We start from the raw sequence: 17,933 nt of genomic DNA, 5'->3' as shown, positions 1-17,933 counted from the left end.
GTTATGAGTTGAGTGTAAAGAATTTATACTCCACATATTGTCTGTCCGTCCCACTCACAGACAATAAAATGAACAAAATGTGCCAAATTCAACATAGTTTTCACAATAAAGGCACTCTATAGATAATAAAGCTTACATTTACTACTCTGCCTTTGCAAAAACGGTAACTATTCTTCGTACATGACAGCAATAGCGATTAACGTACGATAACATGAAATGTTAAATTCTCCCAACATTGTCTAATTAAAACTTCTATGGAAACTAAACATTTGATTGACAGTAGATGTGGCGAGCGGCCATGATACGAGGACTGACAATACGTTACAAGTTGTGTTGACGGGAAATATGGGTCCTCATTTAGATGACGGGTTGTAAGCTTAGAGAGCCGTCCTACTGAGTTGGTCTGTTAAACTGACAGCATAGTGGAACATAATTGTAATCAGTAAAAAACCTAATTTACCGAACTCATTCATCGTACATCAAAGCTCTCGTACAGCGACGTGCATGGCTCAACGGGTAAGACAAACTTTGCGATCAAGTCGAACTTACCGCGCGTGCACCGTAGCGCAACGAATGTCGTCTGTACGAATTCAAAGCCTTTTTATTATGTTGCCTTTTAATAGTCTGCATTCACAATGGCTTTTATTACTCGTGAATTAATTTCTCTTTAATGTAGCCGTACGATGAGCAAGCCGGCTACGGACAGGCCATGGATGCAGGCAGCGCAGCAACTAGTCTATATAATGCGTATCCCAATCCTGGCGCTGCTGCTATTCACCTAGTCTCTGGTCAACATCCTACAGCAGGCTTTAGTAACGCGCCGAATCCAAGCTATCATGGAACTGCAGCAGCAAACGTACCGACCGTAATCAGCGCTGTTTCGGACATTCACAAAAGGGATAAAGAATTAATCTATGGGTAAGTAGAAGTCACTCAACATTATTATTTTGACAGCAAAATCACACCTCTTATTATACGCTCAGATCATCTCACCGATAGATGATTTGTCGTCTACTCGTGAACATATATCAACAATAAATCGGAGTTCCGCTTTCAACTCAAGCTGAGAGTTCGCCGTAAATCGTTGTCAGAAATGTCAACGTCGCTTAACGTTGCCCATGAAAGGGCTTCATATAAACTTCGTTAACATAAAAGTTCTGAATGATAGCGAGCGAGTGACACGAGCAGCGTAGCCATGTAAACGAGAATGTTTTTTTTTGTGTTACAGCCATCCGCTCTTTCCATTGCTCGCTTTGATTTTTGAAAAATGTGAACTGGCGACTTGCGCACCTCGCGAGCCTGGTGCTGTTGGTGGGGATGTATGTTCGTCAGCGTCGTTCAGCGAGGATATTTCTGTGTTTGCAAAACAGGTAGTTAGTTTTCATTGCTTGTCTTAAATACAACAAGCGTACATAACCATACTTAGCTCGCTAATCACTTTATAATATATTATTATATTCTCGTAGCAACAACAATCTAGCAACATCGGTTATTTCGGCCTTGTGGATTGAACTTGTTACAGAAGTTTTATGTTTTGTTCTTTCAGTTCAAAAGCGAGAAACCTTTATTCAGTCAAAATCATGAAATTGACAGTCTGGTAGGTGAAAATTTCCGTGACTGTGCCATGTGTTCGTTAGAATTTTCTAAGTAATTTCACTAGTAAAATGATCAACAATCAGCTGCTTATGGGTATATTAGTGGAAAATTAAAAGAAATTAAAGCTTATTGAATTTAAATCACCCAAACGATGCTTCCTTAGTGTATTGCCACCGAGAAATTCGCTGTTGGCCCGACTGAATCACGTATTGCATAAACATTTTTAAATCAAGATCATTTTTGTGTGCGCATTCGGTAAAAGCAATGCACTTTTTTCCCTTTCTCAGATGGTACAAGCAATACAAGTTCTTCGCTTTCACTTACTCGAGCTTGAAAAGGTATTAAATATATAACTATCTCGAGTTATAATCTTTTTGTTATTGTTAAAGTAATTGTTATTTACTATATGAAATTATCAGTTACTTTCCGGGGTGTCTCGTTGTAAGCAAGACATATAATGCCTTAACTCAAACTCATGTTTGCTTAGTGAGCGTATGGAGGCTGAAATTTACATATGGACACTGTGTATTTGTATATCAATATGTGAACGCAATATTTGTTGCCAATACATTAGGTTTGCGGAACAATGAGACGAAAGCTTCCTGACTCTCCATAACCTATATTGTATTCATCGACTTGCTTTTGATGTATCACAACAAATGGCATAAATACAAAGCAGCATTTTACGGTGCCATTATTATCCACTTAGCCACTTTCCGCAAACACACAAACCTCGCATTGCTTGTAAACTTTAGATGCTTTTATACGTAGTTTTATATCGGCCTTTGAAAACTAAAACCTCGGAGTACATCAATGATTGAATAATATACCATACATTTAAATAAGCTTACCCTTATTTCAATTTTATTTTTGATAGGTACACGAGTTGTGCGATAACTTTTGCAAAAGGTACATATCCTGTTTGAAGGGGAAAATGCCCATAGATTTGGTTATGGACGAACGCGACGCTGATGGTAAATTGCGGTCAGATAGTGTAGGCTCCGACGACAGCGGTGACAATCGCGGAAATGCTGAAAACATTCAGGTATGCTTCGTGTTGATTTTTGACACGGTTGTGTCATGATATTTAACGAAGTTTTCGACAACCCATGGACAGATATGAAGACGTTACAAGCACGCGTGATAGCCTGACGGCGTGATATCACAAATTGACATGAAAATTGCAACATGAAATTGACATTTAGAACGCTAATCGCTTGAAAGTATTTTCAAGAAACTGATTTCAAAATTGACCGAAGATTGACACCTATCTACACTGTAGTACTAAAACAGGAAACCGACTTAAATTGAGCTGCCATTTTTGTTTCGTTTAATGTATCTGATCAGATCGCGAACTGTGTGACAGTTACGTTGTGGCCGCTATTACTTGATAAAGCATTCCTTTTAATATTTCAAAACGCCCAAACATTAGTGAACAACTTGAGAAAATTGTGAGATAAATTAGATTGGTTCTAAGTACAAATACGCGCGATAACATCGAGTTTGAAATTCATGAAACAATGAAGCAATTTAATTGTTAGCAAGTGTTTGAATTCATTTTGCATGTACGTGTTTTATGATCACTCGAGCGGAACTTTCCAAGATTGGTCAGCATTGCAATTAGAAAACAAGATTAACACTTATTGCTGGAAAATATTATAGATTGATTCTGGCAAAGCGAAACATAATCTTTGTTTGTTTTCCTTCAGTCAAATTTCCTGGTTTGATGATTTTTTGTAGCTTGTTGAACAGCTGTCTATCTATTATCGTGAGTATAACACATCGATTTCTGATAATTTATGCGAGACTTGCACTGAAAATCATTAATTTATATTTGAAATCGACGTCGTGATGAAAAAAAGGATTGAGGGCAAACGCTCTTATAATAATTTCGGATTTTTAATAATCTCTTTTTTGTAAACGAAAACCGCATGAAGCCGTAATCATGGAGACGATTGATATAAATGATAGCGATGAAATATATTGGTTAAGTCGTTGTGTAACTCCTACAGAAAATGCACTCGTGTCGTAATGTTTCAATTTATAATGTCACACGAAAATCACGCGGAAAACTGATTATGTGCGAAGTACTCTACTCTAGATTCCCCTGATCACAGTGTAGAGCTAATGTTAAAGGCTCGAAAACTGATGCATATTTGTTTATTTGTGATTGAGCGCGCAACAAGTTCCACCTGAATATAAGTGAGAATCGATGATTTTCACTTTAATGTTTTTGAGTTTTTCCCCCTGTAGAGTACAAGTGAAACACCAAGTTGGTCACATGACTCTGGACTAGACTTAAGTCACGCGGACTCTAGAGTTTCTATGACGTCACAATCTTCACTGGGGGCTGACACGTCTTCGCCTGAAGGTAAATTGACAAAGTAAAGTATTTTAGAGAAACAATTCTTGGTGGTTTGTCTAGCGACTAACTTTCAGAGGTTTTTTGTAAGGTCAAAATATTTTGACAATTTTCTCTTTGACAATTTTCTTCAAATATTTTTTGCTTATTAAAAGCATATACTATCTTTGTATTTCTTTTTTCCATGAGAAAATTTCTAAATAAATTCATGTTGTCGTATGTGATATTGGTAATGAATCAATTGCCTATACAATGGTTGAATTCATAGCAAACATTTCGTGTCAAATGAATACATCTGCTTTCTGTCAAAACTCTATCAGCTAAGACAAGCGTCAATTTTCTGTTTCATTAAAACTGCGCTTGCAAACAACCAAAAGCAATTTGAGCTTTAAAGGTTTCATGTTTGTTTGCTCAGCTGCCGGATGCATTTGTGAAATTTGAATGTGAAAATAAGCAGTATTTACAAATGGCTTTTCCACACCTTTTGTTATTCATGTTACGAGTTTAACAGACCACCTAATGCACGTTTTGCGTGTATTGCTAAAAAATGAATGTTTTTTTTTCATTAAGTGCTCCATATGCGTCATTGGGCATATTTTTATCAAATGAAGTATACAAACGATCTTTATACACGTTGAAAAATCTTAACGAAATTTTGGCTGCACAAACAATTTCTACTCTCAGCACTGCAAAATCACTAGATTATTGCTTTAAATTCGCCTCGACTTTAAATTCACTGTTTTTAATGTGTTTATATTTTGTCTGACTTGAATAGTTGAAATAGTTTGAAATTTATGACTTCCCCGAGATAAAGTTGAAATTGTATGGATGGATAGGAAACAGCTGTAAGCTTTCTCCACTTATGATGTTGCTCCTTTTCCTTTTTCCATCTAAGAATCTCAAAAGTATTTTTGCAACTTGATAAATGAGCGCAGATCGTTTAAAAAATCAGCATTAATAGAACATCGATCTAGGTTAGTTTTGTTTTACTAAATGACCTTGTAAGACTAGTAAAAGATAATTTTTCGTTGTTTTTTTTATGGTTGCAACCATTTCTTTTCAGAATTTTTTCTTTTCATTTATTCACAGGATTAGACGCCAGTCTTCACGCGGCTCTCGGTGGAGACGATAGCGTTTTCGATGACGATGAAAACGACAAGGATAAGAAGAAGCAAAAGAAAAGAGGAATATTTCCTAAAGCAGCGACAAACATCATGAAAGCTTGGCTATTTCAGCATCTTACGGTTTGTTTTAAATAAACACTCAAAGGCCTTAAAACACACCGGATTCTTCTTATGTAATCATTTCTAAAAACTTATGACAGACTATATTATAAGGGCTTTTCAAGATATTCTGCACAGAAAGCTCTCAAGGTTGCCTTTTATTTAATACTCTTCGGTTGTTTAACAAAGACAAAGCTTGCGTGCTAAATCGCTTTAACATAGCAATTGTTTATCATGCAATATTTAAGACACTCCAAGTGTCGGGCTGTATGTCTTTGTTTTTGAGAGCTTTATTCAAGGCTATGTTACGAGAATTTATCGTGTTATCTTACAGTGAGAGTTATTCGAGTATATTTAAACTAATTTAAGGAAAAATCGTTATTGTTGTCTGCCTTTCATAAAATCCCGAACATCATAAGATCTTTTCCATTTTTAAGTTGTTCATTTAATTAAAATGCATCAAGATCCATCACTCGAAGTCGATGTAATTAATGATAATATGCGTTTATGTACTGTAGCATCCTTACCCATCTGAGGAACAGAAAAGGACTTTAGCTCAGGAAACTGGACTTACAATCTTACAAGTCAACAATTGGTGAGTTTAGCGGTTTTTCATGTTTTGATTGAAGTAACGGTCAAAGCAATCTCGTTGTATATTTTTATCTTTCTAGCTTATATTGAACCTTATATATTTTGCCTTGAGCAAAAAAAGAATCTCTTTATAAACTAATTGTTGACCAGACTGAAGTATGCAAATTCGGATTTCAAATCTCTATATGATCACACCTTTTAGTCCATTACAGACGAAAAAGTTTTCTCCAACAAATACTTGATACAGCAACTTTTTTACGACAAATTTTTATTTGGCAAATTTTCTATGTTCGTCTGTACGTGTCAAAATCTGGTTGACTTGCCATATCTATGTAGACCGTACGGATGAAAAAAATTGGTCACGAATGCACTATTTGTCAAAAAAAGTGCCAAAGTTTCCCGTACAGACGGACAAGCACAAAAAATTTTTCATAAAAAATTGCTCTTCTGTAAAGCGGCTTTAACATGTGGCGATGAAAATTTAAGCAAATACTTTCCCTACATGAGCTGTCAGTTACACACTCGAAATAGTCAAGCGACCTAGACAAGATCATCTTGATTGCATCAGAAATTATCGATGATTAAACCATTAAAGACAATCAACATTTGACATGAAAAAATAAACAAGAAAATTACTGTGCCGTGCTTAAAAGTTTGTTTGTATTTCGCAGCCCTTTGAAACACTGGAGGCAAGAGTTGATTTCTTTTGCCGCCGCTAATGACTTTATAAAAACAAAAACATTGCTAATGTACAAGAGCGGACATGTTGACGTCAGGTGTTTCTTATGATCAAATCTCGACTGGGCATGATTTTCAATCTTTTGCTCGTAAATTACTAATGATAATGATTGCTATATACGTTATTTAATATAGCAATAAAAAATACATTATTGAAAACCTTTTTATTCATTTGTAGAAGTTATGCATGAAAATAGCGCGTGTTAAGTGCGACTCATAATTTTTCAAAACATATGATAATAATGTTAAACTATTATAGGTCATGTTACGAACTACTATACAACTAACATTTTAGTTGCATGTATGTTTATATATTTGTATGAGGAACTTTTTTAATAAGTTTACTGAAGATAAAAACGCGTGGTGGCACACTAATTAACATATTTCGCGCCTACGCAAATATCTTTCGTCGTCTTTCGTAGACATTCTTTTATATATTACGATAAACCCTTGTAAAAATAATGCACAGCTTCCTTGTTACCAGGCTCATTCATTCCTGAACATGGTTACAATTTGAACAATTGTTACAACTGTATTTTGACGGACAATACGATGATAAGATGGTCATAAATTTATACAGGATGCTCAAGATAATTAGTTTAATGCAATTCATTCGTTATCACACCTTAATGTCTGCGCTATCTTTTGTGGTCAACCATGATTAAAAAAACTGACTGTTGATTGAGGATCGACTTGTTCATATCTTTGAAATAAGTCAATTTAGTATTTGCTTAAATATTTTCGGTGAACTAAAGCATTACTTTGACGCAACTACATACGATATATTTAATGTGTATGTGAACTAAACCATTTAGTCAGGAAGGATCCACACCTTCATAGTGGACGAATCCTCCAAACAAGCTTAAGGATGGGTTTAAGAGCAAACATATGGCAAGTGCCTTCACCTTCACTGGCTAACTTAAATTTCTTTAAGGAATACTTCAATAATGACCCCCGGTTGTTCAAATGTATCAGAAATGTCAATAAGTTGAATCATCGTTGTTCGTTGACAAACCATCATTTTACATCAAAATTTGCATTTAATTGTCTTAACCTTAGTGTAATTATCTTCTCCGCTTTTTTGGCAGTGCTTCGCATTTACTCGCTGCATTATGCATGTCGCAGCGTATGCTAATTAACTAATTGCGCTTCCTCTCGGTCTGGGCCACCATGTGGTTTGTCAATAAGAAATACCATAGGAATTTAACTCACCCGATGACTGACGCTGTGTTTATTACGAATGGAATGAAAAACATGTGGGCGAACAGCATTGCAATAAACTTTGTTTATCTTGTTTGGCTAAACATAACATTGTGTTTAGCGCGAGTAAATTAAGTAAAGGACAAACATCTTTGAGGAAGATGTTATCTGGAAGCCTTCTTTTGCTTGGCTTTTTTTTCGGATGAATTTCAAATTTTTTTATCATTTTTTCTTGTCTAATTTAATCTATTATCGAACAGACGACCGTTGTTCGTTCATCTCATTAAAACAATGAATCTTGTAGTTATCCATATCACTTGCAACGAGTAAACTAATTTTTTTTTTATCCAGAGTAGAACTTACTAAATTATAAAAGTTATTACTTGAATGCTTGGAAACACCAAGTGAAAAGCTTTAAATTAGCTAAGAAAAAGCTCCAACGCTTTCTTCATCGACCTAATTATAAAAGTGACGGATCTGCAATATACATTACAGCAGTTTACTTATTGATTGACAACAATGAAAATTCATATGAGATTGACATTAAGATGTTTTGAATTGAAAACGGATGGCTGTAATTTATTTTGCCTAACCCCCTGGATCTGTAACAGAGGGTCCACAAAGACTGTTAGAACAACCTCATCATTGAAGAGCGAGCGTTGATAGTGTTTGAGACTCATTTCCACATTAAGATTGATATTACGTACAATGATGTCTACCGAATGATTTGCTATTAAGATATATTTCGATACATGAACTAACTATGTTTTGTTTTCTTTATCTCAGAGTAACTTTTTTTCTCATTTTCTGTTAGGTTTATCAACGCTAGACGACGTATTGTCCAACCAATGATTGACGCGTCGAACCGAGCCGGAAAGTCGCCAGTCGTCACTGTGTTCAAGTCACCGAGACGACGCGGAGGAAAGAACGGAAGCCAAGGGATACCCTCACCATCGAGATTTGGACCCTCTGGTCCTGGACATCTGACCCCACCTGGATATTACCCAGAGCACGCTCAGATGCACCCCAACTACCATATGCCCGAACCTGTATCAGGTCAATCACCGCACTTTTCACCCCGGGGTTATATTCCAGGTGGTGAACCCTCACCCGGAGGAATGCCTGGTCATCTGGGAAGCTCCCCCGTGCCTCATAGCATGCATGCGCAAATGCAGGCAGCACATGCTTATCGAGCTCAAGTACCGACTGGGCAAGGACACTCGCAGGCGATGTACATACCTAGTCACCAAATGATTATGACGCCAGCAGGACATGCTCATGCTCAGTTTCCTCCATCACACGGTCAAGTATTAACTCCTAGTCACCAGTCTTCATCTCCGTCTTTACTCCCTCCTGATACAATGACTCAACAGGTCGTAGATATTCATTCTTCGTGAAAGGGACGAAAATGAACGACAACCTGAATCAAAAAAGGAAGGAAAAAATCTTGGTGTTTGTTTCGTACTTCATATCGTGAAAAACGATGCTCACGTCACCAATAAACTACGTCAAGCTGAATACGTCAGATGTAAATAACGAGAAGATGTTTTACGCAATGTTGAGGGAACAACAAACAATGTTTCTAATTTAAAAATAGAGAACTAAAAGAAATAATAATATTTTGTTCGCATAGTTGAAGAATTATATTTTGTACATTGTATTTTGAATTACGTCAAATGATTATTGTTAATGTGCAGTCGAAATATTAGAAAATTATTTGAAACGTTGGTGATTTTATTCTTTTCGTTCATATCGCAACTCGTTTTGTTTCTTGAGAAAAAAAATGTGTAAATGACAAATTTATTGTTTTATGTTGATATGTACATATATATGAATAAGCAAGTTTCGTGTTTGGAAGAAAGAAAATACTACACAAAAACCTCTGTCCATATAAATTATTTAGTGAGAAATGGTAATAATTGTTACGTCATTTCCGTGTTTTCCTTGTGGTCATTGACCGCTATGAACCATATATTTGTGTACCATAGCAACGTAGTGATCGTAAAATCTATTTGACTCCAATTTATGTAAACACAGAGAGAATCTTTTCAAAAGACTTAAGCCGGGCAGACACAAATGACATAAAATGGACGGGTATTTTGAGTAATTTCGTTTTGTACGTATAGTCAATGTCTGAAGCAATCTTTTCTTCACTTAAATTTAATGGGTAAAACTAAACAGCGAAGTGAACGCTTCGTCGCATGAAATGAGTATTTTTATGGAAAGACAAAGCAGCTCACGTCCATATACAGTGGGTAGTTTTGGTCGTAAATTGAAGTTATTTCAGACTTATATAGAAGAGTTTACTCACGTGGACGAAGAACTAAATCCTGAAGAACGAAGAATAGAACTTCAGGAACGATTGACAAATGGTACGCCGGGGGAGTGGGTTTAATCTATAGTAACGTGTAGTAGGAAAGAGAGTTGAAACTGAGAAGCACATACAGTGACATACTAGAAAACAGAAAAGAATGAGACTTGTAATTTTTTGCCGCTTTTTTGTTCCACAGTGAACATCAAGAGTTCGGGATATCAGTCACTTATCTCTCTCTTTGACATAATACAATCCTTCGCGATGTGTGCATATGTTCTTCAGTGTTATAATTTGCTAATAAAAGTACTACATCTCTATGACAGGTTACGAACCATTCTCTGCTGAAATAAACAAACTCTTTGGTTCAGATGTCAGTAGTCATGACGTGAAGGCGTTGTTTAGAAAGATTGCGGCAAATCCCGAAGCAGAGGTGGATTGGAGCGAAGTAATTTCAGCATTTCGCCGTTCTTCTCATATGCTTTCCGATATCCATTATATACGTCTTCATTGTCTTACTTTGATTGATGTTATTTAGTTGTTTGGAATTGGAAACACTAGTCTAGAGCAAACAGAACAGCTGTTATCCGATGAAGGATATTCAATCTTTACCGTTTCAAAGCGAACTTATCTCGGAGACGCGGGAGGTTTGCCGTAGAAATAAATTGTCTTAGTGACATACATAAGAGACATCTTCATAAATCTGAATACGAACATAATTTTATCATTAGGTGATATGAAACGTCGAGATTTTCTGCGCAATATAAAACATGTGCCGAAGCTGGATATATTTCTGAGTTCGTCCGAAAAAGGCGTTGTTTGTCAATGGAACAGTAAGGTAGATTTGTGATTGGTCATTTCATGCTTGAATCAGTTGAATCTAACTAAAAGAAATTATTGTTTGTAGTTTCGTTTGCAAGGATGCATCGATATAAACGTAAGCTTAAAACGTGATAATTGAATTCCTTTTTCTCCGATGTTGACCTGATCTGAAGTCGTGTAATTTATCTTGGTTTTGTCTTTCAAGGAAACATCTTGGATCACTGGCAGTGATTATTGCCCAGGCTTGAGAAAAATCATTGTACGAAGATAAATATTATACTTGAGAATGAATGTTTTGGAAAATATGATGTAGCATGTCATTGTCTGCTAGGAAAAGATTATGCTAGGATGATATCAATGAGTTTTTGCAGTCGATGCGCTGCCATAATGACGTAACAGTTCACCGTCTTTCAATTCGTAGATTTCTTGTGAACGCTCTCTGTGTGTTTGGGACTACAGGGCAAAACAAAAGCATTCTGTATGTAAACTGAGTTCATATCAATCATATGGTCAAACCTACATAAGCCTGTTCCTCAGACTCAAACCAAGTTATTCTACCATATAGAATGTTGTACAAATCAAACCACTTGAACAAACAATCCACTGTATGACATATGTTCCGTGGAAACTGGATAGATTACCAGATGATTGTATCTTGTATGGTGATGAACATGGTTGCATAAACATATTACGACTTTCATCGAAAGATCTGCACATGAAGAACACACATAATGACTCACAGAAAATGGTCATCGACCCAGTTAAACTTAGCAAGTAAGATGATTGGGAGATGGATTTGAAAATAATATCGGAAAACTAAATAATTATGCATGTGATCGAGTGAATAATTTCTTCATTTAGTGAAATTTTGCGAAGAAAAGTGCACAATGATTGGGTTGTTAAGGTAACGGAAGAGCAATAGGGAAACCGTGGGACGATGTAGGTTTACGGTGGGATTTACTATGGGATGATAGAGTTTTATGGTGAAGAGATAGAGGTTTACGGTGGAATGATGGTGTTTTAAAGTGGGAAGATAGAGGTTTACCTTGGGATAATAGAGATTTAAGATAAGAAGACAAATGTTTATCGTGGGAAGATACACGATGGGATGATAGGTGTCGAATTTCTGCTCTTTAACAAAATCTTTAGGTAAAATATCTTCCTCAACTCGAATTGTTTGGTTCATGTTCACCATGTTCTGTAACGTCGTTTGTTCTCGGTGATTTGGATAAACTTCTTGGTCAACAGTATGTACTTTGATGTTCTCATCGTAGCAATTTATTCAGCTGTATTCTGAGACTTGAAGTGCATTATTTCCTCTATTCTTCAAGAGCATTTTTTCTTTTCCTCTTCAGACCTTTGCGCGAGTTGTCAGTACCGAAAGGTGTGAATTGTTTTGGTTATTGCGCTAGAGCAAATGTTATTGCAACCGCAGGTAAACGACATGAATTTGAAATACGTCATTTAGCACAATTGAAATAATAAAGTCTACATTCACATTATGAACAGGAGCTGATAAAATTATTCGTATGTGGCATCCTTTAATCTTGACTAGACCTACAGGTGATGTTCACTCATCTTACACATGTTTTGGTCATTTTTTTAAAGTTCATTTCTTCAACACTCTCCGTGTTCATATAGGCAAATTAATAGGACATCTGTTTACGATATCAGAACTTGCAGTTAACGAAAATGATCAGCACTTGATTAGCTTGTCCACAGCTAGGGTAAAGAATCTAGAAAGCAACCTCTCTGTTTTCATATTCCGACTTTATTAAATATGATTTCTTTACATGAAGGTGTTCAGGGTGTGGGATGTCCAGACGCTCTCGTGCCTTCAGGTATCATCACAATTATGATATAATCATAAATTTTGCGTTGTGTCTCTTTATCACGTTGCCTCCACGTGAACTTCACGTTTAGGTTTTTACAAGTTGTGATGTTAGTCCAAGTGAAAAGAGGATCGATGCGATGATTTATGATCCCAAGAGAGACAGACTGATAACAGGTTAATAACAATATTTCGCACTAAGCTTTAAGATTTAGAATTCCTCCTGAATGGGATGAAGATGTTTACAATAACTTCGTTCCTTCCTCTATCTGAAGGATGCAGTACAATCGAGACGTGGCCGCTGACACGTGCGATTCAGGACTCTCTCCAGCTGCCTCACACGCATGATAGATCAGTATCACTTGTTGCTTACAATAGTCAAATGAAGCAAGTTGTGAGCATTTGTCAAGAACCTGTTGTCAAGGTAAAATGACAAGGTGATGACGTCACCAAATAAATCGTCTTTTTGATTGAGCTGATAGAGCAATTATTACGAATATTCGAAAAGTCCATGCAATCAGTTGTAAAATTATTTCTCAAATATTTCAGGTGTGGGAGATGGAAACAGGACAACTTGTTTATCAAATACACGAACCACATGGAACGGGTCAGGAGGTAACGGCCATAAACGTGAACACGAGTGGCTACCGGCTAGTTACGGGGCTTACAATGGTATGGACCGTCATTGATAGATTGAATGTTTTTAAGACGTAACCTTAATTGACATTATTTATTAGGTACAATCCGGATATGGGATTTTGGTAGTGGACAACTTCACAAGTCTTTCGAACCCAAGTCAATTGGAGACTCGGAAGTAGAAAATCCTACCATAACAGGAATTGTCTACATCAACTGGACTGGTAAACAGTGTTTGTTTGTATCAAGTTGGGGACACAACATTCGAGTGTTTGAGGTAGCGAAATTAAAACTCCTTTATTAGCACTCGATGTGATCGTTTTCATAAACTTTAAACAAAAAGCCTAGGTCATACATCGATCATTTGTTGAAGTATTTTGAACGTAATGTACAATTACTCTTCTTCTTCTTCCTTGTAAATTCTAGCAAAGAAAGGATTGTTAAATGTAAATAAAATTAATGTTTAGGATAACGTGAACAAAGCATCGTTGGAACAACTTTCAATCTTACCTGACGAATATATTTATTCAATGAAACACGAAGGTACGATGACCAAAAAAACAGCAGAGAAACTTCAAAGTGCGACGAAATTTAAAGTTTTTTCTTTGTCATGTTTCTTTTTACAAAAAGTATTTCCTACTAAACGCCCACTGCCACCGATTGGCGAAACTTTGACTAACAATGACAACGAATCTGAGATGGTAAGTGGTCATGCCCATGTTATCAAGGCTGACGTAATTTCTTCAGTATGATGATTATTTACCATCGTTCAAAATGAAGATCGTCAACGTACTTTCAACATGTCAAGTCACGTGTCTGGATTTTATGCCACCGCAACTGCTTGTTGCCAGCACAACCAACGGGCTCCTCATTTTATGGGATATCGAGGACATGAAGGTGATACGAAGGTATGTAGGTGATAGAACTCGACAATATGCTTTACACACAAATCTGATCGACTGATGAACTTTTTTGTTTGTCTCAGATTCGATCGAGGTGAGTCCAATGCCGAAAATAACAGACGTCTCTCAAGACACACTGAAGATTTCCAAAACAAACTTGTGCACGCATGTCAGTTCGTTGTCGGTGAAACACCAATGTCACACGACATGACCAGGTAGGATATTTATGTACATAATAGGATTTACTAGCTCCCAACATGTACAACCATATGGCTTATGTGGTCAAAAATCAACGAAACTCACAAATATTTTGTCTTCGTTTCACAGCATACCTGAAGATGTTATTAAATATGTGGAGCCATCATCAAGTATCGAGGAACGTCACGATGATGACGTCATGAAATACGAAAGTGAAGCAATAAAAAACGATGAGTGCAATGAAGAAAAAACTGGAGAAATGACGAACGTTACCGAAAGTAAAATTTTAAGAAATGGAGACACTTTTGTGACTCATGATGATGACGTCATTAATAATAAAAGTGAAACGACAACTCACAAATGTAAAGAAGAAGAAAAAATTGTTTTAAATGGTCAAGTGATGAATGTAACTGAGAGTAGTGATAAAAGAAGTGGACTTGAATTAATGAGTCTTGACGATAAGAAGAATAATGGGAAACAATTTGAACGAAATTTAACTCACATTGGAATCATTTCTATACATCAAGACGGTTTTATACGATTTTGGAGTAGTAAGGTAAATCGATTCCTAATTACCACTAGCTTTCCCTAGTTGATCAATGGAATAATAAGGTGAATCTATTGCTAATTATCACTAGCTTTCCCTAGTTCATTCATGGAGTGGTAAGGTAAATCGATTCTTTATTACCTCTAGCTTTGATTACTTGTTTCAAACTCTTTGGTTACTAACCATTGTTGCACCAAACACAGAACGATCTGTGTCTGTCCTAAAAATCTAATAACTGCTTGAGAGACGATTTTAAGGTGAACTGAACGGTCAAAATAGAACTTGAGTCATGACAGTTTACTATTATGTATGTTTGTTTAAGGGTGAACTCTTTAATGAAGTAAGAATGACGATAAACCAGCGATCGTCGCCGGTGACCGCATTATCGTGTCTTCGTTATTCCAACTTGCTCATCACTTCTGATACCAGTAAGTATGGCCCAACAACGGCATTTGTATAATCATCCTCTTTTCAAATAGACATCAATCATCGTTGAAAGTTTTATTCGACAACTTTTTAACAGGAGGTTACGTGATGAAGTGGGATATTGAAAACTTCATTAATTACTTAAATCGAGGGGAGAATGCCACGATAAATATAGAAGAAGTAAGACCAGTTCTTTGTCTGATTATTAGCCTCTGCACATTCCCCAATAGCCATTTTTGTATGTTTTTTTTTAGAGAAACGTTGATCAAATATTATACTGGAGGGCACATATGAATAAGATAGTTGCTCTGGAACAGATCAAAGATAATAATGTACTTATATCTGCATCAACTGATGCATCAGTCAGGTAAACTCAGCTCGTTGACTGTTGTTGGGAAGATCACCTACAATGATTTTCTTCTCTAGAATATGGCATTTACACACAGGACATTTTATTGGTTTTTTTGGACAACCACGACGGTGGCAAGTCCCAACAACAACAGCCATTCCATCGACTCCATTACGACCTTATGACATATCGGAGGTGATGTCTACCATATCACAAGTTTCTTATTGAGTTCATAACCTTGAATAAAGAATTTCTGCATGTTTTATTTCACAAAGGTACCAAAAAAACTGCTACGAAAGACAAAGCAAGTAAAAAATAAACCAAAATCGAACAGAACTGTGGAATGTCCGCTAGCATTTGATGATCAGAGGCAAGTTTAACATGACTTACAATGTCGATGTTCAAAACTCAAATCATTATTAGTTAAATACTTTGTTTTTTTTTAAGATGGCGGCCTTTTAGGTATTCTGCAAGAGAAGAAACGCGAAGCACTACTGACAACAAGAAATTTTTTCATTCTCTCACAAAACCAAGGGTCAGCAATGACGATGTTTATCTCATTTCTCAACAAAGTTTTTTCAGTAATAAACTATTTTTCAACATAGCATTACAATTTCCATCTGGATAGCAGTCAATCGGGATTAAGCGACCCTGCGGCTGTCTTTCGATCTCTACCAGTGTACAAAGTACGTATATTCTCTAATTGCGACATCGCAGCATACTAATTGCGACATATTAGCAGCTACGATTAATTGCGACAAACTAGTGAAAATTTACAAGTTTTGAATCCTACACATAGTTATTGATTTATTAAAAGATTGAGGAACCTGAAAGATTAAAAACGCCTGCAGTAAATAGTTCATCTTGGTTGACTAACCCCATTACAGGAACGGCTTACGCTGTGAGTAACGTACTAAAGATCCGTTTTACATTGTAAAGTTTGAATCATTCGTTACCCCATTACAATTTTTTTTATGTAGGCAAATAAACCATTGGGCAGAATGAACAGCGAACTTCCTCAGAATGCAGTGAGTATTACTACTTTATCAAACACTGATGAAATGGCTCACTAAAAATAACATTATATTTTCGATTTAGGAGAATTTGATTTGTCGTTTTCCTCATGCTGTTCATCATAATAGTTAGGGAAGAGCACATATTTATTTATAAAAAATGTCATCCAGACAATCGTAATCATCTCCATAGCAATTTTCAAATCATCATACAGCAAAAATGCTTTCATCATGTATTTTTCTACACATTGCAACAATTAATTCAGTTCAATAAAATATGAATAATAAAAATTCGTTAAATTATCAAGAACAGAATCATAGTTTCATTTAATGCTCATATTGGGTTAAGTGAATGCTCCCTTGTATCCTTTAATAACTACTGGTGTTTCAAACCACAACAGGTCATTCTCCACCAACATCCCTACATGGCCATCAACATCCTTACTTTCCATCACATCCTTGGATACCATTTTACTATCATCTTTAGCCCCCTGTATTTTTATCTTATACGGTTTAATCTTGCATGGAAGCTTGAATGATGCCCTTGGACGAAGCCAGCTAGTTTCTGTTGTTCTTGGAGCCAAAATCAAACAATGCATAGATGTTGTACCAAGCTCACCAAGCTTGTTGAGAGATGGGTTTGTAAACAAACATTTTGCCAGTTTCCGACAACACTTGTCTTGAAATTTTGATCGAGTTCTTGAGTGGTTTTCCTTGCCAGTTGCGCAAGCAATTTTTACTTCATCCATGCTAGTTAACTCATGATTGCCTTCAAATTTTATAGAATAAATTTCCTTAGGACTGACCAGAGTTGCCCCAAACAACAAAATCATTTCTACCACATCCGTTTGCAAGAATACTTGATATAAATTTATTAACAAATCGTCTACTTCCGCAAGAAATTTCCGTTTCTTCTTTAACACGGCAGGAATAGGACGGTGTCTCGGTGAACGTCTAGCATTCTCATGTCTTCTGTCGCGCTCGTCTTCCGCTTGAAGTTGATCGATAGGTAACGGCGTTTGATATCGATGAAACATCAAATATTTCACTGATTCTATCAGTAATGATGCGAAAGTAACTTTTTCCAGACTTTCAGGGAACGATATATCAATTTCCATTTAAAAAACAGTAAAAATATAAGTACAAAATTGTTTGGTGAGAACAAAATTTAAAATTAGCGGTTGTCAA

General features: G+C 36.2%; 4 protein-coding genes across 6 annotated transcripts in view; 2 read left to right on the top strand and 2 right to left on the bottom strand.

Annotated features, from left to right (window-relative positions):
* The window catches only part of LOC124441031 (homeobox protein Meis1-like), a 12,090-nt gene extending 2,501 nt beyond the window's left edge, over positions 1-9,589 (top strand). The window contains exons 1-10 of one of the 3 annotated variants that reach the window (XM_046991460.1): positions 286-516; positions 677-918; positions 1,229-1,370; positions 1,547-1,597; positions 1,884-1,934; positions 2,474-2,641; positions 3,850-3,967; positions 5,048-5,202; positions 5,700-5,776; positions 8,525-9,589. In XM_046991460.1, the coding sequence (XP_046847416.1) occupies positions 505-516; positions 677-918; positions 1,229-1,370; positions 1,547-1,597; positions 1,884-1,934; positions 2,474-2,641; positions 3,850-3,967; positions 5,048-5,202; positions 5,700-5,776; positions 8,525-9,107 (1,599 nt within the window). In that variant the 5' untranslated portion in view covers positions 286-504 and the 3' untranslated portion in view covers positions 9,108-9,589. Of the gene's footprint in view, positions 1-285; positions 517-668; positions 919-1,228; positions 1,371-1,546; positions 1,598-1,883; positions 1,935-2,473; positions 2,642-3,849; positions 3,968-5,047; positions 5,203-5,699; positions 5,777-8,524 lie in introns of those variants that run through there. The other 2 variants (XM_046991459.1, XM_046991461.1) reach the window with 2 other exon arrangements.
* Positions 1-12,433, bottom strand: part of LOC124441028 (poly [ADP-ribose] polymerase 1-like) — a 27,353-nt gene extending 14,920 nt beyond the window's left edge. The window contains 2 exon segments of the mRNA XM_046991450.1: positions 10,488-10,491; positions 12,427-12,433. The gene's annotated coding sequence lies outside the window, so the exon portion shown is untranslated.
* On the top strand, positions 9,701-17,052 carry LOC124441027 (WD repeat-containing protein 64-like). The gene is given in 34 exon segments (XM_046991449.1): positions 9,701-10,082; positions 10,348-10,469; positions 10,560-10,668; positions 10,753-10,859; positions 10,929-10,958; positions 11,049-11,102; positions 11,265-11,321; positions 11,409-11,617; positions 11,705-11,747; positions 11,993-12,090; positions 12,199-12,278; positions 12,353-12,406; positions 12,485-12,570; positions 12,643-12,684; positions 12,767-12,851; positions 12,950-13,098; positions 13,224-13,335; positions 13,338-13,346; positions 13,412-13,587; positions 13,778-13,853; positions 13,941-14,011; positions 14,091-14,218; positions 14,296-14,427; positions 14,540-14,966; positions 15,280-15,385; positions 15,481-15,563; positions 15,638-15,750; positions 15,810-15,927; positions 16,008-16,102; positions 16,180-16,267; positions 16,338-16,418; positions 16,550-16,633; positions 16,713-16,760; positions 16,831-17,052. Coding segments are annotated over 34 exon segments (3,486 nt in total). The 5' UTR covers positions 9,701-9,916; the 3' UTR covers positions 16,879-17,052.
* LOC124441038 lies at positions 16,757-17,933 on the bottom strand. Its single transcript, XM_046991472.1, has one exon. It carries the CDS (start codon positions 17,861-17,863, stop codon positions 17,090-17,092), a length of 774 nt encoding a protein of 257 aa, XP_046847428.1. The 5' UTR covers positions 17,864-17,933; the 3' UTR covers positions 16,757-17,089.

This window comes from Xenia sp. Carnegie-2017, unplaced genomic scaffold (genome assembly GCF_021976095.1).
Source record: "Xenia sp. Carnegie-2017 unplaced genomic scaffold, XeniaSp_v1 HiC_scaffold_20, whole genome shotgun sequence".
NCBI classification, from domain to species: domain Eukaryota; kingdom Metazoa; phylum Cnidaria; class Anthozoa; order Malacalcyonacea; family Xeniidae; genus Xenia; species Xenia sp. Carnegie-2017.
This window is presented reverse-complemented; position numbering and strand designations above follow the sequence as displayed.